General features: G+C 37.3%; 1 protein-coding gene across 1 annotated transcript in view; it reads right to left on the bottom strand.

The window, feature by feature from the left end:
- The window catches only part of NSG1 (neuronal vesicle trafficking associated 1), a 644,022-nt gene that overhangs the window by 618,591 nt on the left and 545 nt on the right, over positions 1-24,886 (bottom strand). Inside the window, exon 2 of the mRNA XM_044062605.1 lies at positions 24,515-24,688. Coding sequence (XP_043918540.1) covers positions 24,515-24,646 — 132 coding nt within the window. The 5' untranslated portion in view covers positions 24,647-24,688. The remainder of the gene's footprint in view (positions 1-24,514; positions 24,689-24,886) is intronic.

Below are 24,886 nucleotides of genomic sequence, written 5' to 3'. Positions count from 1 at the left end.
ATGTATTATAAAAAACACACTTCTACCTAAAAATATATATAAAGCATATATATGACTTGTACATATATTTTACTGCACACATGATACTGTATTATCTTGAAATGTTGCCACCTTGCAACAATAATTTAAAAACAAATAATTTTCATTTTCCCCAAACATACCTTGTCATTATAGATAATTCATTACTAAAATGTATTAATAAAATGTGTTAGCTTTTAATCTACATATACTGGATATAGTAATAAAATCATTCGACCCAGGCAGCTTATAAATAATTCAGTCTTAGCTGCCACATTAGCTCCTTAAATTCCAGCAAAATTTCATAGTCAGTCACCCCATCTACCATTGTTTTGCACTCTATCTATAAGAAAGAATGTAAACTTTGAAAAATGAATGCACTTAATACTGTGCCTATATAAAGCAATGACAGACTTTTTGTTTTTCAAATTGTAGCACTCTATCTTTTCCATTCAGCTGTTGCTGCTACTGTCACATCTTCTCTACTACCAGCAAAATGAAAGTCACCCAGACTTACCAGTCCTATTTAATCGATCCCCATTATCTTTCAAGATGATTGACAGGGCAAATCTTAACTTTGCCATCGCATCTTCAGTGTATGGAATAGTCTTAAAAAACTTCCAGCAAATAAACTTTTAACACATATGGAAATTCAACTTAGGCTTTAAATTATGTCTCTTACACTTTAATAACCTACACAAACTGTCTCTTTTGAGAAGTTATATCTTGGGTTGCTTCTGTGCCTTCTTTATATCAGCAGTTTATTTTTTTCCAGACATATTGGAAAAGGAAGTGAAAAAAATAGTCTCCAGTGAAAGTTTATAGTGTGCTGTCGAACATGATTTAGGCACATCAGTGTTGAATAAGAAGTGGTGGTGGTGCTGTGGTAGCGTTGTCGTCTCACAATTAGACGTTGCATGTTCGATTCTCAGAGTGTCTTCTGTGTGTCGACATGTGTAAATGGGCATTCCTTCGTTAAAGGTTGTGTGTTAGGCCCAGCAAGCCAGCATGTAAAAATCTACTGCCAATCATTAGCGGACCAGAGTTCTGCTGTGGCAACCCCTAACCAGGAAAAGCCAAAAGACAGTGTTGAATAAGAAGCTGTCTTCAGCATAGCTGGAAGCTATGCACAGAAGATAAAGAAGTTGTTTAAAATGTGATCAGTATTTGTGGAAAGGTTGTTCAACATGATAGCAGATGTGCCAGGTAATTAGATTAATATGAACTCAAGTTACAAGAATGCTGTAGAGAGCCAGTGCTGTTTTCCAGAGTATATGGGCTAAGAATTAAATGCAAAACACCTAATTTTAAGATACATAAATTGTGACTAAAAATCTGAATTTGGGAAATATACATATGGAGACAGAGAACATGGATTTTTTTTTCAAGAAATGGAAAATGTAGAATATATTCACATTAACATGGAGAGTATTAACTACTACCATTATAATGTTGCAAATAATGCAGATTTTGACTGTACCAAATGAAACAATATTAGAAGTCTGAAAAAATATACATATATGTTGTTTATGAAACACAAGAAAGGTAGAAACCATTGGGATGAGTTATGATAGGATCATAGGAAGTTACTAGGCTAATGGCCTGAGGTCCTTACAAGCCTAGTCACATTTTACCCTTGTTACTATGATCAGCACCTATTGTGCCTGTCCAAGAGGGACACGGGTGGAACCCCTAGGGTGAATTTATGGTTACCCATCCAGTTGTCCAGATTATGTTTAAAGAGGGCCAAAGAGGAGCTCTGTTTGATGTGAAGTGGGAGTCTATTCCAAAGGCGTGGTAACCTCTGGGAGACAAATCTGTCCCTCCAGCAGATTCTACTGATGTCACATACCAGGTTTAAGTCTTTAGAGTGAGTAACCCATGTGCCATTTGCCTTACAGATGTGCAGCATTTCCAATAAAGTGGGGTCAGAGATCACTTACATGCAAGGCAGATATTGCCTCTGAGTAGTCTGTATGAAACAGAATAAAGTGACAGTGATTTCAGCTGATTCCTTGATGAATATTGATACACTGCCTCCTTTAGTTTTCTTGCCTTCGGTTTGTGGTCTGAATGTGTGAAAGGAGGTGTAACCCAGTATGGTTGGGGTGCTCTTCACAACCTTGAACCATGTCTCTGTGACTGCACAAATGTCTGCATCCTCCAGGGTGAGGGCTGCTTCCAGTGAGTGTAGTTTCATGTTAAGACTCCCAGCATTTATAAACATGACCTTGAGGTTGTTTTTGGTTGGTATTTTTACATCGGGAGTTTTGTCCTTGTGACACTGCCTAAAAAAGGTACTATGTAGGTGGCAAGAGCCTTAACCATTAGCCAAAATCCCAGGGGTGACAGATGAAAACCATCTCTGGCAAAGCATCGAGGTTTGTCGCTCATAGGTTCATAGGTTTATTTGTCGATCATGTCATGTCAAGCTGACAGATACTGGATTCCCTTAGAATGACACCAAAAACTCCTCAGCCAATTGTTGAAGTCAATCATTTTTCTGTTTGTATTAAGGCATCATTCTAGGTGAAGGTAAAATGCTGCTTAAGGCAAAGGACATACCTGTCTGAGACACACAGTCCAAGAGCTCAGTTATGTCTCTCTTCATATAGTCCAGAGAGGTACATCTCAAGTCGTTCACACCAACATGGACTATGACAGAGTCATAACAGTACCTGCTGTTGAGAAACTTGACTGCATGTGTGATATGGCAGATCCTGGCACCTGACAAACAGCTGACCATGACCTTCTCCTTATCCAGCCTGGTGACAGGGACATCTGTGTCTCTCACAATGGAATCTCCTATGACTAATATGTTAGGTTTAGTGTTTAGCCTTATGAGATTGACAGGTGAGACACTGGTGCATGAGCTATTGTGTGTATTGTGTTCTACAGAGAACGTATTATGTGTAGCGTGCTTGTGTTTGTGTTTGGGAGGTGTTTAGATAAGTTTGTGGTGAAAACCTTCACATATGTAGGTGTGTGTGATGTGGGTTTGGGTGGAGTAGATGGTGAAGTGTGCATGATGACAACCTGCTCAGTGTCAGATGTATTGACTGGTGTGTGAGAGAGCATTGATTTAAGGTTTTTAATATAGTTGCATCTCTCACATGTTGAATTTGTGTGCACTACAAGTAGAGGGTTGCCTGTGTACATCAGGCAGTTGCTACACTGCCTCAGGGTGCCCATGTTGACCAAGCTGGCTGGAGAAACTGTGGAAAATTGCCCATTCATAGTGGTAGGCAAATTTATATGATCAGAAACAGGAATATGGTGGGAAAGGGGTCATATGTTAGAATAACTAGTAGGCAAGTTGTGTTAATACCTCAGAAGCTAGGCATAATGCTACACTAGTAGGTAGAGTGGGGCCTCAGAAATACTCTTGAAGCCATTATTATAATGGGGTGCTAACACAGCTTCATTAGTACTGCCTCTTTATCCAGAAATGTGCTAAAGATGAGGAACTACACTGTTGGGATACAGCTGTATATATGAGAAATATTGTTGAAATTAACTGTCTGTCTATGGCACACAATTGGGCGGCAGTGTCTGGTGTTGCACAGTGAGCAAACAAGTAGAAACCTGCTCAGGGGTGGGGATTAAATACCAAAAGGTTAAAACTTAAAACAACTTTAAAAAAAGCTCAAAATAACCAATGAGGTGCTTACTCATAGCCCTAGACCAGCCAACCTTTACCAGCCAGGGACTAATCAGAAGAATCCTCTCACTAGAGTGCAGAAGGGCCCCTTCTAATCCAAGATGGCCTGAAAAATGTGCTCAGACAAACGGCCACTACAAACAAACAGGCCCTGAGTCTAGACTATGCTACAGCTACTAGCTACACTACTTTAGGCAGAAAACACTGCAGAAATGTTTAACACAGCAGAAACAAACAGAAATGAGACACTAAATAAAAGTTTTAAACAAAAAAGAGCAAGGAGACTAGAGAATGATGTTAACTACAAACAAATTAGTTGCATGATATACTTCTTGGCAGGAAAATCAGAACAAACAGATGCTTTACAAATGGAGACATTTTTCAGTTAATACCTTTCAAAGAGTGAAAATGTCTAAAAAGGCTTTACAAACAGTGAAAACAGTAAATAAAATTATTTAACAGGCCCAGTAAGGCAGACAATTGCTGTACAACAGTGCAGTTTGTTTATAGTAATAAAATACAGTAAAAAAGATGGCAGCAGACAAGAAAACGTGCAATAAATGGTTAAGAATAAGCAATAAGTAGTAAAAATAAGCAGAAAAACAGGCAACTTATGGTTTTTATGAAGCGTTTCCTCAGCAGTTATTATTTTAACACAAATTTAGTATGTTTTTAGAATATGGATGACAAGTAATATACAAAAAAATCTTTTTGTAACATCCTGGCTGTATGGAAGATTTTTAGGTGGGGAAGGAATGAAAAGGCAGAAATATTTAGGTAAGAAGGTATTGTTGCTGTGAAGTTTAGTTTACTCGAGCTTCGCTAGAGGTGGCTTGCACCTGTCACCCTTAGGCTTTTGAGTACTGGCCAAGGCTCTTGCCACCCCCATAGTGCCTTTTTTAGGCAAGGCTCAAAAGACAAACCCACCGCCATAAATAGCACAAGTAACAAAAATCTGAGGGTAATACTACTCAATGCCAGAAGTCTAAACCTCAAAATGCATGCACTCGAGGCACTCCCCAGTATGGAGAAAATCGATACATGTGCAGTAACAGAAACCTGTTTTAAGGTTCCAGAGAGCACCCCAGCACTACCAGGGTACAACTCATACCGTACATTTTGGCCACAGAACCCGGACTGAAATACAAAAGGTGGGGGAGTATCCATATTCATCAAGGATATCCACACCTCCAGGTTAGTGGCGCAGCACGATGCTTCAGAGATTATCCACATGCAACTAGCAATGGGAAAAACTGCAATTCAAATTGTAGCTTGCTACAGATTACCCACCATGTCCCAGGACCCCAATTCTGCATTTCTGGAAACAATGGGTAACATAAAGGTCCTACCAAACACCCTAATATTGGGTGATTTCAACTACCCAAACATTAACTGAGAGAACTACTCAAGTACTAACTCCCTTGCCCAACATTTCATAGAATTTATAAACTCAAACACCCTGGAACAACTGGTCAACACTCCCACCAGAGGTGACAACATATTGGACCTGGTCATCACCAACATGGGTGACCGGTGTTCCACACCGGAGGTCAACCCCTCGCTGGTTAGATCTGACCATAAACAAATCACTTTGGATATCCACATTCTGCCCCCACCCCCAGACAAGGAAACCACCATAAAAAACTTTTCAAAAGCAAACTTCACGTTACTTAAGACGGAGGTGGAATGTTTCAAAGCCCTTATGCTAAAGGATAACACTGTCCAAGCTGCAAAATACTTTACTAATGCATTCTACAGGCACCTACAAGAATGCATGGATCATGCTATCCCAAGCAAAACCAAGACTCACTCCTCTAAGAAAAGGAAACCAGTCTGGTGGACCCCTGCCATAAACAAGCTATACAATAGAAGGAGGAAACTAGTACAGAAAAGAGTAAAATCCCAAGAAGGGAAGACATCCCTGATCAGTATCAGCAAGAAACTACGATCCCTCATAAAATCGTCCAAGGCGAGCTTTGAAAGAAAACTTGCCAAGGACTCCAAAGATAACCACAAGGCATTCTTTAGCTATGTCAAAAATCTAAGTGGCAATGCTCAGATCTGCTCAGAGTTAGTGCAGAATGGCACAAAATACACTGAACCAACCGATATTGCCAACATCCTGGCAGACCGATTCAGTGCAAACTTCATCGCCCTCTCACCGCCAAAAGGGCCCATAACCATGCCAGAAGAATGTAGAGCCCCTGAAATCACAGACACTCAGGTTAAAATAGCCCTCTCCAAAGCCAAAAACACAGCATCAATGGGACCGGACGGTGTCCCAGGCTGCGTCCTTTATTGAGCTCAAAGACGAATTAACCCCTCACCTAAACACACTGTTCAAACTCAGCCTCTCCACAGGTTACGTACTCACAGAGTGGTGCACAGCAATGGTTATTCTGCTCCACAGAGGTGGAGCCATAACAGACCCCAGGAACTGTTGCCCTATAAGCCTGACTAGCTTGGTCTACAAGGCTATGGAGGGCATAATCATCATGGAACTCATTAACAGAGATATTGGGAACCTCCAAACACTGAACCCTACCCAGTTCGGCTTTGTTAAGGGCAGATCATGCCTCCTAAACCTGGTGGACTTCTTTGAGACAGTTACCAAGGCTATAGATGAGGGAAAGGTGGTACACACAGCCTACTTAGACCTCACAAAGGCCTTCAGCACCATTCCCCATTCTGGTATTATAGACAAGCTCACCAGCCTGAACATAAACCCCTATGTCACAAGATGGGTTGCCAATTGGCTCAGGGACAGAATCCACATGGTGAGAGTTGCAGGAGCTAGGTCTGACTCTATACAGGTTACAAGTGGCATTCCCCAGGGCTCAGTCCTAGGACCCCTCCTGTTCGGCATATACTTCTCAGAAGTACAGACAAGCACAGGAGGACTATGGCTGACCAAGTTCACAGACGACTGCAAACTAGGGGCCATAATTGACTCACTGGCTGACACAGACATCCTCCAAAAGGGTCTCACTGAGACGGATACCTGGTGTCAAAATCATGGCCTCAAGCTAAATGCCAAAAAGTGCATAGTTATTCCCTTTGGAAATAACAAAGTACCCACAAACTACCACATAGGTCGTAGTCCCCTAAATATGGAAAATGTAATAAGGGATCTGGGGACCCAAGTAGATAGTAATCTCTCTTTTGATAATCACATTGCCAAAGTGGTTAGAAAATCCTTCTATGTGGCCCACCTAATCACAAAACGGTTTGCATCCAGATAAAAAGAGGTCATTGTGCCCCTCTACTCATCACTCATCAGACCCATCATAGAGTACAATGCCCCATTTGGGATGTACCTTACAAGACACCTGCAACAGCTGGAAAGACCACAAAAGTACCTCACCAAGAGGATGCCCTATGCAGCTCGATTGAAGAAACTCCAGCTGTACTCGGTTGCATACCACCTGCTCAGAGGTGATCTCTGCCTGACATACAAGGCCATATCCAACCCAGAATTGATGGACATGCTCCACCTAAAGAAAACGTTATCCCCTCGAGCCACACGCTCTAGGGATCTAAACCTCACCACAACAATAAATAGGACGTGCTGGAGGGATAGATTCCTGTCCCAGAGACTTCCCATGCTTTGGAACAAGATTCAATCTACATTAGGCAGAGCTCCTCACTAGCACTCTTCAAGAGAAACCTTGATGAGTGGATGGGAAACAGAAAGTTTACCCCGGGGATCACTTCAGTGGCTCTGCTGGACAGTGGCACAGGGAACTAATCTAAGGGGGTGGTGAAAGCCAACACATTCTGGCTAGGCTTATAAATGCCTTTGGGCAGATAGCCTAGTACCTACCTATGAACCTATGAACATATGTGGGGATCTGAGCTCTGTTGTAATAAAAATAGTCTTCACTTGCAAATGCCACAGGATCATAATCACTCATGTCAGATTTCAGATTCAAGTATTCTGACTTTGTAACATAAAAATGTAGCACCGTACCTGCTGAGGTCATGGTACAAAGACACATCAAACCCATATATTAATCTGGCTTAGTTACTGGGAAAATCTGTGCCACTGCAATTACTAGAGACAAGGATCAAGTTAAAGCCCTCTGATTTGTGACAGATATCACAAATGTTTAGCAAGTAAAGATTTAGCAGATGATTAAATTTCAAGTAGAATAAATCAGTAATGTCTTAAATTTAGAGAAGACTAGAAATAAATGGCAGAAACTGGAGGGACTGGTGGAGATAGCAAGACAGACCACTAGAGACTGACAGAAGTGGATATGCTAAATATCAAAGCTGATATTTTCTCTTTTTTGTTTGGTTTTTAATTTTTGTTACACTAATGACAACACATGTGCATTTCATTGTGCATGTCTAAATAATATTTGAACTTGAAATTATGTGTTCCTGGGATGCAGTAAATGCAATTAAACAATTATGTTGAAGTTCACACAACATTTTTTCCATTTCTTTCATTTTAACAATGTTGTGGACCAAATTTATAATCATAATAAGATACTATGTATTGTGGTGGAATAATGTCATAACTGGAGCGAGGTGATGCATGAATAATGTCATGACTGGAACTAGGTGATGCATGAATAATGTCATGACTGAAGCAAGGTGATGCATGAATAATGTCATGACTGGAGCTAGGTGATGCACGAATAATGTCATGACTGGAGCTAGGTGATGCATGAATAATGTCATGACTGGAACTAGGTGATGCATAAATAATGCCATGACTGGAGCGAGGTGATGCATGAATAATGTCTGTCATGACTGGAGCGAGGTGATGCGTGAATAATGTCATGACTGGAGATAGGTGATGCATGAATAATGTCATGACTGGAGCTAGGTGATGCATAAATAATACCATGACTGGAGCGAGGTGATGCGTGAATAATGTCATGACTGGAGCTAGGTGATGCATGAATAATGTCATGACTGGAGCTAGGTGATGCATAAATAATACCATGACTGGAGTGAGGTGATGCGTGAATAATGTCATGATTGCAGCGAGGTGATGCATGACTAATGCCATGACTAGAGCTAGGTGATGCATGAATAATGTCATGACTGGAGCGAGGTGATGCGTGAATAATGTCATGACTGGAGCTAGGTGATGCATGAATAATGTCATGACTGGAGCTAGGTGATGCATAAATAATACCATGACTGGAACTAGGTTATGCGTGAATAATATCATGACTGGAGCTAGGTGATGCGTGAATAATGTCATGACTGGAGCTAGGTGAAGCATGAATAATGTCATGACTGGAGCTAGGTGATGCATAAATAATACCATGACTGGAGTGAGGTGATGCGTGAATAATGTCATGATTGGAGCGAGGTGATGCATGAATAATGCCATGACTAGAGCTAGGTGATGCATGAATAATGTCATGACTGGAGCGAGGTGATGCGTGAATAATGTCATGACTGGAGCTAGGTGATGCGTGAATAATGTCATGACTGGAGCTAGGTGATGCATAAATAATACCATGACTGGAGCTAGGTGATACATGTGGTTCCATTTCATGACTGCTGATAACTGCAAGCAGTTACATGACATCACTCATTGTTCTGTGTGCTTTTTTAAATGGTACCTGAATCTACCTTAAGTTAAATAAAACCAGAATCAGAAAAAGTAATAATAAATAAATAAATAATTTGTTCATTATATAAATAATTAATTGAGTATGCTTCATTATCGTCACCAAATCATTTTTTTTAGTGTTACATTAAATTTCACAGGGTATATTTCAGATTGTCCAAAAGATTTGGAGAAGTAGATTTCAGTTTACTGGACTGCTTAGCAAGCAATCAACAGATTGTTTAACTATTCAAATCGTATTGCCTACTGCACTGGGGTGCCTTGGGCTGCTGAAAGCAAAAGTTCCTAAAAGCAGATTAGTATCATAGAGTCACCACTGACATTAAGAAGAGTTGATAAAATATGTAAAAAAAGTAGCTTGCCACACAAGAACAGGACACAAAAGTGGTGGATTGAAGAAAATAAGATTACAAATAATGATGTTTAAAATGATCAAGAAAAGTGAATGTTGAAACCACTTTGGTCACTTAATAGCCCCACTACTTCTTGCTACTCTTTTGATTCCTACTTACATACTACCTGTCATCAATAAAAAACAGATCCCTTTAATTATGCCATGTTCTCAGCTGATCTTCTATTCTTCTACTCCTACTGAGCTATTCCTTATCGTATAATGACTCAAGAATAGTTTTCAACATCTTTCCAGGTCTGTCCCGACCACCTAGCTATACTTTCTCCCTAAACTCTCCACATATCACACCAAACCTATTTAATGATACCCTACACCTTTACCCCGAATATAGACTGATTTACCTCTGGGTATCACAAAAAGCAAAACTTGAACAATGCTATAATAAAGTGGCTAAATTTGCAGCAAATACTCCTTTCTGAACCTACCACTGTACAGCACTAAAAAGCCTAAATTGGTTAGAACTACCCCATCAGCTAACATACACAGAACGTCTTACTTCTTACCACCTATAAATGTATCTGGCCTCCATCTGCTTGTCCTGCACTAAATACCATTCTACACAATCATGTTCTGACTCGTTCTTAATGATCTAATGTCCAAAAACTTTTCTCTGTCCACAAACCTATCAAATCTGCTGGGCATGGGTTGCTAAGGCCTGGAACTCCTTATCTGTATCTGTCAGGTCCATACCCTCTCCGCCAGTTCTTTAAAACCATTCTGAAAGACTTCCTATCCAAACTCTGGCTCTGTTCTTGCTCAACCCAGGACAAATGACATCCCTAAATATGAACAAGTTCCTATTCATACCTTACACCTCCTTACTCACCCTTTTTCACTCACTTCCTAACTTCAGTCAATATCTCTCCCCTGTCTCTATTTAAATATGCGATAACTTTGTTTTTTTCTCTCTCACTTCATATTGCAGTTCCTGAATAGATTCCACTAACTTACATTTAACTTCCAAAAACTGGCTTAAATGTAGGTCACTGCTACATAACTTGTATCTATTTTTAACCAATATTGTCACATTATGTGTAAGTTGGTCTAATTATTTAAACTGTAGATGTTTTTGTATTGTTTTTCAAGCTTATAAAATTATTGTTCTCGAAACATTTTCAGAATACTTTGCAGCTCTTCACCCCAGGCCTTCTCTGAAAATGGGCACCCACACAATCATTAAACCAAAACACAAAATGCCAAAACAATCTAGATGGATAATCAAACCAAAAAAAACAAACAAAAAGCAAATGGTCAAATTAATCTACCTGTCAAGGCTGCCAACTCCAGAAAGGAAATCAAAGGATTCAAATCACAGGAAATACTTCGCCGAACCAAAATGTTTATTTAAGCTGAATACAAGCAAAATAATAGCTTTCCATCCACAAGTGCATCAGGAATTCATCAGAATAAATTAAATTATAACACTCAAGGTATTATATAATGTCAGTTAGACTCCAAATCAATCAATTATCCAATGGGGTTTAAGGTATTAAAAGCATATGTAAAATACTGAAACTTTTCCTCATAGTATTATCCCCATATAGCAAAATACTAATCCTGCTTTATTCTTTTCGCTGGTGAGATATCCAACCTCTAAATATAAAATGTACAACAATAAAATACATTTACAAAAAATGCAAAACTATTAAAGTTTAAAAATTCATCCAAATCTATAGGTAGTATATCATTTATTATGTAATTTATTACACAAACTTGGTATATCATGAACAATCATATACACATATCAAACTATATATAGGTTAAAATAATGCCTCTTTTCACAATTTTAGTGCCTTTAGTTTTAAGGCTGGAACTAATTAGACAAAATCATTTAAACCAGGAAAGTGGCTAGCATCTAGCTTTAACTGTCACAATATTTCTTTAAACTCATTTTTTCTTTCCAAGGGCCATCTCTTGGATAAGTCCTTAAAACCATTACACTGAGTGGAATGTCTATATAGGGCATTGTTTTCATTTCCCCTTGAAATTTCATAATAATGTTCACAGATACATCTTTTTAGATGCCTTTCTGTTTTTCCTACATAGAATTCTGAGCAGGTGGAACATAAGGGTAAATAAACTAAACCTTTGCTCAGACAATTTCCTCCTTGCGAATAAACTAATGACTTTAAGCTACTACTTAATGTTATGGAATTCATTTCAAAAATATATTTACATTGTGCACAACTGCCACATTTTCTTGTACTTTCAAAGGTTGTACCATAAATATTGTTGTTCCTGTTCGTCTCTACAATGTTTTTGATATTGCTGTCTCTCTTATGAATGAAGGTGGGTATATCCCCTACTATACCTTTTAGTGTGTCATCACTCTCCAAAATACATGGAGGGTGGCTTAATGGCTAAGGTGTTTGCCTTACAAACACAAGGTGCAGGGTTTGAGTCTCACAAGGGATGATTGTCAAGGCTTAAAATGGCTCGCAAGGGCAATTAGTTTAGTACTAAACTATGAACCTATGAACACCAGTGTTTGTATAATATGTTCTTAATCAGCTTGGAACCTGTATTGTACTCAATTGTCAGTGCTCTTTGATATGGCATTTTAAAGGATTTTCCAGCTTTGTCTATGTCATTAATCAAATACTGACTACATAAGTTATCTCTACATCCCCATCTCCACCATTGTTTTAGATGTTGGATGACTGTGGGACTTGCTCTATTAAACCAATACCTAAAAGAGGAATATATCTATTACCCCAGCCATTGGAGACCTCGTCACTTATAGCCCATTCTAATCAATGGGAGTATTGTCTTTCCATAAATATATTCATTCTAATTTAACCCTTTCTATCTCAAATAGACCTCTCTCGGAGATCTTATGGGCTAGTCTTACAAACTGTCCCTTTACCAAGGTTTTCTTTAGAAAAAAAAGGGGTGATAACTCTTTAAATGTAAGTATTAGAAAAAATGGTTTTCTAAATATGTTTGATGGAAAACCTGAAGGACCCTTGGTAATATTTGTCACGACAATTTTATTTTTGATCACAGTGATAAGTGGATTTCAAAAAAGAAGTAGTTCCATTTATAAATTCTATAAATTGTGCGATTAGAGACACATTGCCTGTCCACAAAATGAAGATGTCATCAAAAAGTTGTAGCTATAGTTTATGTCTTGAACAAATAGTGAAGTAAACACTTGTTGACTTTCCCATGATAACATCACTAAATTGAAAAAAATGGGGGCACAAACTGCCCCTACTGCTACCCCTTTACTCTGTTTAAAAAACTCCCCTTCAAACCAAATGAAATTATTTTGTAATAATATTTCCATAATATCCATAAGCAATCTAATTTCATTTGATGTTAAAAATTCAAAATTTAGTAAGGCATCATGAAATAGTTTTAAGCCAGAATCTTGGGGGATACATGAAAATAAATAAATAATGTCTACAGTTAAAAAGGTGACATTTTCTTCATATAAACCTGACTTGTCTACCTAAAACATCTCATGAATCTTTTAGCATATGTGTTTTTTACTCTAGGATAGGTTTTAACATCATATTCACCAAAAACTGCAAAGGGATAAGTTTTTGATACTGCTGCTGATACTATAGGTCTAAATGGTGGTTACTGACATTCTTATGTATCTTTGGGATTCCAAAAATGTTTAGTATTAAAGGGTTAGAAATTTTCAATAAGTTGTATGTTATCAACATCCAAACTGCATTGTAATAAACCTTTTTCCAAGAATAAATCAATTTTGTTATATGCCATATGGACCTCATTTATACAGCCTGTAATATGGGGACCACTTATATTGTCAAGGAGTTCAGTTCCCCCACCCTTGTCTGGTTTCATGATCCTTATAGAACTGTTATTCTTTAATTCTTGCAATAGCTGATACTCTTTCTTTGTTAAATTATACCTAGATGCCCTAATTTTTCCCTAGCATATTGTTTATAGATCTCTTTTTTAGGGTCTATATTATATCCTCGAACGCTTAAAAAAGCGAACGCTGATTGATCGAACTTATTTTCGCGAAACTGCAAAATATCGAAGCAGCAGAAACTCGATTTTTTTTCCTAGGGAAAGAATTCGGTTGTCCGTTTCTGTTGCTTCGGTATTTTCAGTGTTATGGTGGAAAGTTACCGGTCGGATTCAGGTAAGTGTGCGATTGTGTGGATGTGAGTGTTAGGGTGATTTAGGTGAGTTAGGGTTAGGGCTCGGGTTAGGTGTGTGTGCGATTGAGTGGACATGAGGGTTAGGGCGGATTTAAGTGAGGGTTAGGGAGCTGGTGAGGTGAGTGTGCGATAGTGACGGACCTAAGGGTTAGGGTTAGGGTTTGGGTTAAGGTAAGTGGGTAGTTAGTGGTGTGTGCATAGTTTAGTGTAGGGTTAGGTATCAGATTTTAGGTGTATGTGTGTAGATTTCTGTTTGTTTGGTGTGCTTGTGTTGTGTGTATGTGTTTTGGATCAGCGATTTTTTCCCTGGGAAAAAAATCGCTGATCTGACAGTTCGAGATTGTAAGCTTTCGCTTAAATTAGGTCGCTCAATCAGCGTTCGCTTTTTTAAGCATTCGATGATATAATATAGACCACTTTTTTACAGGTGTTTGAAAAAACCTGCACTGAAGGGTTCATAGCTGGCATTGCCCGGCTCTTTTTCCTCAGTCTATTAATACAACCACCTAGCTCATCTACTGGTCCATAAATTTATATAGCAAAATTCAATTTCCTTATGTATAGTTTAAAATCAATAAGGGTGTCAGACAAATTGTAGGAAGGTGCGGGGACAAAGATGAACCCTTTTTCAAAAAGGGAAAAATAATCATCATTTAATTCTAAGCTACTATAATTATATATATTGAAACTGTTATACCTAGCAACAGTATTATTGTGATTGAACAAATTTCTGCAACAATTATTAACATATTTGTTTATTTGTGTCTCCATTGCCCCCTGGGCATTTTTGCAGAACAGTACCTCCTCAGTCGGTCTGAGCAGAAGTGGAATTGCCTTGTGTGACTGATATGCCAAATGGCCGTGATGTCATATGCAAATGAGGCATGACTTACTGCCATGCAGATTTGACAGTGACATCACGCATACATTGGTTGTTGATTTACATATCTGTCAATCACCCACTTAAATATATGAGTGCTCAATGAATTAAATGTTGCAGGTGTTCAATGTAAGATGTAAGGGATCCCTATCAGATGATCAAAGTATCAAAACTTCAAAATTCATATGGTCGGGACCATATGATCAAAGTTTTGAAACTTCAAAAGTTTTTAATGGAGATCAGGGTACAGCACGGAATGGAAAATTTACCCATTTCCTCAATGTAGTCCAATCACAGAGTTGATATATTTAATTTGCGGGGGGTGTGGGGGATGCAGTGCAAAAATGTAAAAAAAAAAATTACTTGGAGTTATAGTGCTGTTTTTTTAGCATTAGGTAATTGCAGTGCCCCCTCAAACTAATGTGCCGAATATCCGATGAATATTCATGCAGCTGATGAAGACATCAACATGAATATTCATTCATTATTTGAACATGTCCCATGGTTGCTTGGTGGGTGAGGTTTAGGTGGGACTTGTTACTGCACACCTGGAGAGTTACTGTTCTACAACATTACTGCCCCCTGTACCTCCCTCTCCCCCTGGGGTGTGGACCTCTTCTTAGACTCCCCCTGCATGTCCAACCATGTGGAGAAAATTCCTCACTCTGGGCTAAGTGTATTTTGCTCGCAAGTCTCTCCAAACAACAGAGAGGGGGAAGTCTAAAGGGTCCACTAGATGGTATTCTCTTTAAATTGGTATGTCCTGGTGAAATACATCATCTCTAGGGGGATGTAGAATTTGATAAATCATTGTCATGTAATTCTAAACTCATGGGTGGATTCTGTAACAATGGGGGAGTATGTACTTTAAAATAATACTTTTGATGAAGGGAAAATGCATTCCCAACTCATATTGAAGCTTGTCCCTTAACAGTTTCTTGTTCTTTTTCTCCTTGACCTTTCTAACATGTGAGTCAGCCTTAAGAAACACATAGTCATATTCATTTGTGTATTTGGAAAACAACAGATCATTTATAATAACATCATTGAAGTGTTTTACCTCAATAAATAACTTTTCAATATTATCCTTGTTATCTCGAATAATCATGTCCAGTAATTCCAAACCTTGTCTTTTAAACAATTCAACCAAGTTACTATGAAATTTTGTGCCTGGTATAACACCATTTGAAAACTTAAAAGTATCTCTAACCTTTTGGAACGCTACCCACGTTTATACATTCAGTTAAAAATATACTGTCGAACTGTAAGCTATGCAGTCTCAACAGTTTTTTTTCCAAATCAGAAATCAAGTCTTTCAAATGTTTTCACAATTAATGACGTTATGGTGATGTTCAGCTATGATGGTAAAATCTTTATTTAACCAATCACAAAAACTGAGCCATTCTAGTCTCACTCCATTAGTCTTATTATGATCCCCAAAAGGCAATTGGTGTACAGTACCTTTGTTCACTCTGTGGTCCCTACTCATAAGTTCGATGTTAAAAGTATTAATACAGTCATTAGGAGAGAAAGACCTACCCAGTCAGACTTTCCCAATGATCAAAGATCAATCAATCAATCAATCAATCAATCAATCAATCAATCAATCAATCAATAAATAAATAAACAAAGCAACAACTCAAGCCTTTAAGATGGAAGGCTGCAAATTAAAATTTGCTAATGCCTGCTAATACCACCCCTTACATTTTGAGTTAAGGTAAGATGGCAGCCACTATTAAACAGGAGGGCATGAACAAATTATACTAATAACATAGCATGAAGACCTTTTTGTATTTCTCTACACACAAGTGCAAGGTCAGTTTGGTTTGAGAGGAGTTCTGGATACTCTCTCTCTCTCTCGCCATATTTTTTCTTCACTATTAGTTCTTGGTCACTAGATAATCACATTCAAATGCCCCCCCCCCCTTCTTATGCAAAAGGTGGAATGCACTACACAGCAAACTGCAGATCTACAACTACTCATACCACACACTCTGTTCACATCTTTTGTTTTTAATGTATGTGACAAGAAGAAAAAAAATGACATTCTGTTTCAACAGTACCTGCAAGAAAGAAAATTCACCTTGTGGTTCATCATGATATATACATGACCCTACGGTCAGCCAACAAAGTACTGGTCCAAACCCACAAAGCTAATAACTCTGCTGGTGAATCCCTGTTTGCCAACTTTGTTGGCAAAACCTGGAATTCGTTGCCAAACTATATCACCCTACAATCCTCCAAAAGTCTCTTCAAAAAAAAACCTCAAACAGTATCTCAAAGTGAACTGGCTTTGCCCATGTACCAACCCTGATTAAGTTATAAACTGAAAGCATAATCTGTAAATATCATAACAAGTAACTATGTCACCAAGCTCTGCATCTGATCTAACATTTCTTGCTTTTAATTGTGTCTGTCCATGAGAACTGTGAGTCCCTACTAGGGAACACTACTAAACCATTGTACATAATCACTTTGTTTTATATTTTCTAATGTTATCTAATTTCTTATGTAATCTCTGTAAGTTTGTCTTTTTGGAGCTTTTCTCCCCAGGCCTCCACTGAAAATGGACATGTATCCAGTCGGACTATCCCGGTAAAAAAAAAATGTAAAATAAATAAATAAATAAAATATACACACATTCAGAACATGAAACTGACAATGTAGTTACCCCATTCTCCAGTGATAAGCAGTATCATTTATAGACACTTGTTAAACTAAAGAAAACAACTTCTCATTCATTCATTCATTGCTTGATAGCTACTTTTATCCATTTTGAGATCATGGGGAAGTTGGTGCCTATCCCAGATCTCAAAAGACGTAAGGCAGAGAAACAATCCATCACATGATGCAAACAAACTCATACTAAACACATACATGTGGCAATTTGGAAATAGTTCACGTTCAGCGTGTCTTTGGGATAAGTGAAGACTGAAGCATCCAGCAAATATCCATGTGCAGACTCCAAAAGATGGCATGCCATGTAGGAAACAAACTACAGAACCAAGCACTGTGAAACAGCAGCAGTACTGGTTAACTGCTGGCCCACGCTGTCATCTCATATGAATTGCAAATGGGACGTTTATTTATACAGAAAAAGAAAGTGGCAGCCATAGCGTTTCCAACTCTCATATTGTCAATAAAGATACCAAATCCCACGGTGTCGATTTACTATTTAAAGAAGCTAATGTCTCTTACTTAAAGCAAACAAAAAAAATGCTGTACTGCCTTTCAGGAACTACTTACATATATATATGTGGAATGCACCATGTACAAAGAGCACAGCAACGGGTAAAAGGCCATGCCCCATTGTCATTCATCACATTGGAATGCTGGTATGCACATTATTTACCACTGCCCATACCAGTTTGCCATTAAAAAAGAGACTGACTCTTATTTATTTATTTGTTTTTGTATTTACTTTATTTTAAACCACATTTTAGCTAACAAGGCCTCATACCATCAACATAAGTATTCTGAATGAAAGTTTTAGTATTGCAATTTTTAGACATTTTCATGACTATTACAACACTCTTTTTATTTCAATCTCATTCTGCCTTTCATAAACACAGAACAACATCATTTTTTGTACCTTGAAAATCTGTTTTCTTTATTAGGTAACACACCTGTTATTGTTTATATTAATTAGCTATCTTTATAAGCATATTAGAGTTATATAACAAAAGTATTGTAAAGTTGCACAATTATCACACTTTGCTTGGTCTTATAATTGAGACCACATTACCTGTGTCACCTTTCAAAGGTTTTAAACACGAGCTTACTATGTCACCATTTTTCCACAGTGCTTTTTAAGGTCATAAAATATTTTACTAAAATAAGCTCATTAAAGTCTTATTCTTGGCATAAAGCTTTAATTTAGCTACCATTTAGAAAGATTTGGTCAGCAAAAAAAAAAAAGTATATAAATATATATATATATATATATATATATATATATATATATATATATATATATATATATATATATATATATATATATAGATAATGTATATCTACATTTTATATATATATATATATATATATATATATATATCTATATATATACGTATATGTGCGTGTGTGTGTATATATGTATATACATACGGGTCTACTTCAAATCGTCGAAGTTGCAGAACATCGAACCTAACATGACTGAAGACCAAATCATCGAAGTTCTACAACACTGAATGATCTGAATGGAGATAACATACAGCTTGGAATGGGAAATTTACCATTTTCCTCTCCGCAGTGTGATCTCAGAGTTCATATATCTAAGTAGCAGGGGGTGGGGGGTGCAGGGGGGCAAGCATACAACAAGACGTGTTTGCTAGTTAAAGTTGTTTTTTATTTGATTTTCGATGATGCAGAACTTTAATGATCTGCTCTGCAATCATGTAAGGTTCAATGTTCTGAAACTTTGACGATTTGAAGTAGACCCATATATACATATGCATATATCTATATATCTATCTATATGCATAGATATATATATATAGATATATATGCACATACATATACACACACACATACATATGTATATATATATATATATATATATATATATATATATTTATATATAAACACAAATATACATACACACACACACACACACATATATATATAGCTAGATAAATATATCCATATATATATATATATATATATATATATATATATATATATATATATATATATATATATACACACATACACACACACACGTATATATATATATATATATATATATATATATATATATATATATATATATATATCTACATATATAAACTAACATCTTTATATTTGAACAGTGCATCAGAAAAGGCACTGTCCTTTCACATATTTCAGAGGAACCATGCCATTTCCACTTGTTTAACTAAATACATTGACTTCAATGTGACCCTACCTTAGCTATATTAAGTTATGGAGGGCAGTTTATAATCTTGTAAAAATTGTCAGTTTTATCTTCTACTGACTTTTGCACAATTCATGTTTACTAACTCTGTATTAGACAACTGTAAAAAGTATTGTGTTTTGGATCTGTAGTCAAATGCATTTTTTTACCCCAGAAGAAGATTTCAGACTTACCATAGAAAAAGCGCATTTCCCTAACAGTGTTAACATCATTTGTGCCTGCAGTCATCAAAATGATTTCTTTAAAAACCATTGCTAATCTTATTGAAGAAGCAGACTGACAACACAAAAGAATGGCACTGTATCCACATCAGCAAACAGAACCTGACACTTCTGATTTAACCAATACCCTTTTATTTATTGAAGTTAACCGAGTACAACTTTCTAATTTCATGGTGGGTAAAAACTAAAAGAAAAATCTAGCCAAGCTAAATTTTCCACTTTGTGATTCCTTAAAACCTCTTATATCAGAAGAACATGGGATATATGCAAATGACCATCCCATGTTACCCCTAATACAGGAGGTTTTAAGGAATCACACAGTGTAAAATCTGGCTTGGGTAAATTTTCTTTTAGTTTTTACTGATTGGTTTGTCTGTGTGATCTTGTTCCTCATTGTTTTAGTTTTCCTTTCATGGTGGGTGGAACGCTATGGTAAACCAAATAATTCCAAGGCACAAGGCATATACACAAGATGAAACTGGGAACATTACAAGTACCCAAGTCCCAGGGACTAGAAAACAAATGACATGAAGTAAGGAACACAAGTGCCTTGCAGCTCATGTAGGCTGCTGCTTGTTCTGGAAGTCAAATATGAATTCAGGCAAGCAGCTGTAGGACAGACTAGCAGGTGGATTTTAGGCTTACAGACTAGTAGGGGGATTTTAGGTTTACAGACTAGCAGGGGGATTTGAGGCTTACAGACTAGCAGGGGGATTTGAGGCTTACAGACTAGCAGGGGGGTTTGTGGCTTACAGACTAGCAGGGGGATTTGAGGCTTACAGACTAGCAGGGGGATTTGAGGCTTACAGACTAGCAGGGGGATTTGAGGCTTACAGACTAGCAGGGGGATTTTAGGCTTACAGACTAGTAGGGGGATTTTAGGCTTACAGACTAGCAGGGGGATTTTAGGCTTACAGACTAGTAGGGGGATTTTAGGCTTACAGACTAGCAGGTGGATTTTAGGCTTACAGACTAGCAGGGGGATTTTAGGCTTACAGACTAGCAGGGGGATTTTAGGCTTACAGACTAGCAGGGGGATTTTAGGCTTACAGACTAGCAGGTGGATTTTAGGCTTACAGACTAGTAGGGGGATTTCAGGCTTACAGACTAGTAGGGGGATTTTAGGCTTAGGAAGTTGGAGGATAATTTTACGCTTAGGGAGTGAGAAGGGAGTCTGAACGTTAGGTATCAGGAAGGGGGTTTTAGGTTTAGGGGCTGGGAAGTTTAGGAAGTGGGGGGAGATTTTTAGGATTTGGGAGCAGCCATGGAATTTAAGGCTAGGGAAGGGGTTAGGGTTTTAGGTTTAGGGTGCAACTGGGGAATTTAGAGTTAGGATGGGGAGAGTGCAGGTTTAGGGTAAGGGAGCAAGAACCTGTGCTGGGAACTGGGGCAGGAGATTTAGGGTTGGAGTTTAAGTTTTGGTAGAACTATGTAGTTTTATAGAGTCCAGTGGCTGGAAGGAATTGAAGTATTTGCTTTTTATGCTAGTGGCAGTGAGCAGGTGTGTTACAAGCTACTAGCATTGAAACACTTGAACCAGACTTGACTATCAAATATACAGTATTAAATTCAGACTCAGCAGATATAGCATTTATGGGTGTTAGGCCAATATTTTTAATATTTTTTTTGTCCCCAAGTTCCCTACATACTGAAAGTTGTAATGCTTTATTTCTGCAAAAAGTTGTGGGAGTAATTTACTCTAAGTACAAGAGCTTGAATCAGGTATACTTCAGTGCTACTTCAAAACAAGTGCTTTTTATTCAGATTCAAAGAAGAAAGGCAGATATTTGATTTTTTGTGCAAAACTCAAGTATTTGCCTTTTTTTGAATAAGTGATTATAATAAGCATCAGGGGTGTGAGGTGTAGGAAGTTTGCCCCCTATATAAAACATTAGTGTTAAACAAATTTCTGTTCATTATTACAGTTTTGTGCATTAGGAGTGGAAATAAAATTGCAGCTTTCATAGATGAACAGAAGCCAGGCTTTTAGTGATCTGTCTACTTGTTGTCCCCTTATGTCAGACTGGACCCTGACATACATACATACAACATACATGTAATGGTGACTGTGCCGATCATTACACACACACACACACACACACACACACACACACACATACACACACATACACATACACACACACACACACACACACACACACACACACACACACACACCATGTATGTGCTTCCATGTACACCTGTGCTGCCTGCAGTGCACTGCTTAGCTTTAAGATGTGCCCTATAGGAAAGTCTGTCGCTTGGTCTCTACCAAGAGCTAATTCCCAAATGCTAACACCCCCCCCCCCTCAAGATGGGTGAGTCCAAACACATACTTCTTCTCTTTGGCTAGTATCTACAACCATGGACTTGCTAATCAAACCAAAATGACTATAGATGTAGTCACAGCTAAAGTTTCTGCTCCAGCAGCATTGCCTGGGTTATGCCAGTACTGTGATTTTCTGTCTATATTCTATGAATATGACATCTGTCATTTACTGTGCATCAAAGCACTAGAATACAAAGTTATATTAAGGTCTTTATCCATTTCTGACAACTGATCATATATGTTCTTTTGGGAGCTGCACTCCACATGCATTATAAAGAAATTTTCAACAATGGTGCTGATTCTTCCATGGAAACAAAACCACTTGAATTGAACTAATTCAGGTGATGTGCTTCAGAAATTGTACTTTTTTCTAAATTGCATCAATGAAAAAGAAAAGGAAGCACTTGATTTTTTTGTGCTAAAAAGCAAGCATTTATCTTTTCTCTGAATTATGATCAACTAGGGCAGGGGGTATGGAGGGGTGCATGCTTACACATGGAAGGACTGGAGAATTTGCTGTTGCCAGATAAAACACTACTTTCAGATAAATGTCTATTTACAATGTTCTGATTACAGTTTTTGCATGGGTATTTAAGGAGAAATCAATTTAGCAATGACAAATGCTTATTTTAATTAATAATGTATGAATATTTTATTAATTTTCATATGTTGATTGGATAAGGACCACTAAACACAAATGTCATTTTCTTTGTGGGGTTTGTGTCACAACAATCTGAACCAATTAACAATTTCCTAATATTTATATATTACATACAAGTGAGATTGAGTTAAACAAAGCACAAAATCCAAATAGATATACAGCAATCATCACTTACTGCCTTAAATACATAATAATATTACAAATTATTTTACTAGTTTGAAATAAACAGCTAAGTCTATGGTTCTGTGGCTTGGCATTCAGGAATTAAGGCAGGTAGTTAATCCTACATGGATTTGTTTTTGGTACATCCAAGTAAGTATGAGTCTGTAGGAAGAAACTATTGAAGATTAATAAATATGTGCAGTGGTGTATGCCATACTGTCAAAAATCAATCCAAGCAGAATATTTTATTTTGTGCTTTTCATTATGCATAGTCTGGTGACATGCTTGCCAAACAGTGAAGAAAACATGACAGATAAAAGTATACTAATTGCTATAGCAAGCTTTATCTACAGTGCAAGAACATGATTTTGCTTAAAATAACATTGTATTTCTTTTAAGCACTATACATCTCTGAAAATTATTCAAAGGATAGTGGTTATAACCAAGTGTCTCAAAAATAGGATTAATTGAAAAAGTCCCCCTTATAGCTATGGATTAGTAAAAGTTAAAGATTTTTTCAAGCCTAACTAAGGACATAAGTATGTATTGTTCCAACAGCCTGATTTCTACTTTGAAAATAAAGAAAAGGACAGAAAATATTTCAGCATAAAAAATGGTCAGTAATTACCTTTCCATCTTTCAGTACCACTTGCAGATATTTATTAATTATAAGCCACCTTTATGTGATATTGTATTCATCTAGAAAGGCAGGAAAAATGTTTGCAAAAGATGCAGCAAGGTGGTGAACCAGAAACTCATAAAAAGAATGACCAAATATACTCGCTATTATATATCACTACTATTTTAATAACAAAATCAAACAAACTAACATTATAGCACACAAATCACCTTAGCAGGCCTCAATGTGTATACTAAAGCAATTATGAAAAATATAATCTAAATAAATATATTCCATACCACAGTGGTATGGTGGTTTTGAAAAATAATCCTTTTTAAAGGATTTTAATCTGAAATACGAAAATATGTTACTCTTCTCTAAGCTGAAGCAATTAAATTTACCTTAGGTTCCTCCATTTCACCACAGGGGCAAGGAAAGTGCTGCAAGATAAATCATTTGCATAACAAAAACCTTTCTGCAGGACATAATCCCCACAGGGAGAATGCAGGTGTCCTTCTGAATAAAATAAATCAAATGCATCAATTATATGCACCTCACAAGGCTGCTCTACTATGACAGATATCCATTGTGTGCTGCCAACACCTTATGATTACAAAAAAGAAGCTCAATGAAATATAAATGGAAAATGAAATATAAATATGGCATATGTAAGATGGGAACTCTTACATTTTATTTTAAAAAAATAAGACTTCCGGAAAAGTGGTATAAAATCAACTGTGTACTAATAACTACTAATACTCTTATTACATCTTATACAAAACCTTCATTCCACAAAAAAAAGAGTACATGAAGCAATCTGTTCAGCATTATTTTTGTTTTCATTCCAGCTCTTTGGATGAAGGCCTCAGTGAACCAAAGAAATGATCCCCCTTTAGATCCCTACCTTATCAGGAGGTGGAAACTGCAGCTGATTGACATCCAGGGGTGTGATCAGGGGGATGGTGTCGAATCCATCTTCACAGGCAGGGAGCTTTGTGGCATTCTTTTCATTAAAATTGTTCCCCAGTTTCACCATCCTTTCTTCCCCGATGTAAATAGTTCCTTAAGGGTTTAGTCCCTGAATACGAAGAAAAACTGCAGTGTTACATGTAGTAGTTTACATCATCGATTAAAAATTGCAGCAGTATAAAAAGAAATAATTTTGTAAAGTTATATTCGTTGCCACGTTTATGTGAAGTCAGTACAATTAACTAAAACCCAAACCAAACCACTGTATTTCTTATTGATAATGTTACCCAAACCTCATCTAAACGTG

The sequence above is a fragment of the Protopterus annectens genome, chromosome 2.part1, assembly GCF_019279795.1.
Source record: "Protopterus annectens isolate FY-2018-M chromosome 2.part1, PAN1.0, whole genome shotgun sequence".
NCBI classification, from domain to species: Eukaryota; Metazoa; Chordata; order Ceratodontiformes; family Protopteridae; genus Protopterus; species Protopterus annectens.
Note: the sequence above shows the minus strand (reverse complement) of the source record. Positions and strands in the feature narration are given on the sequence as shown.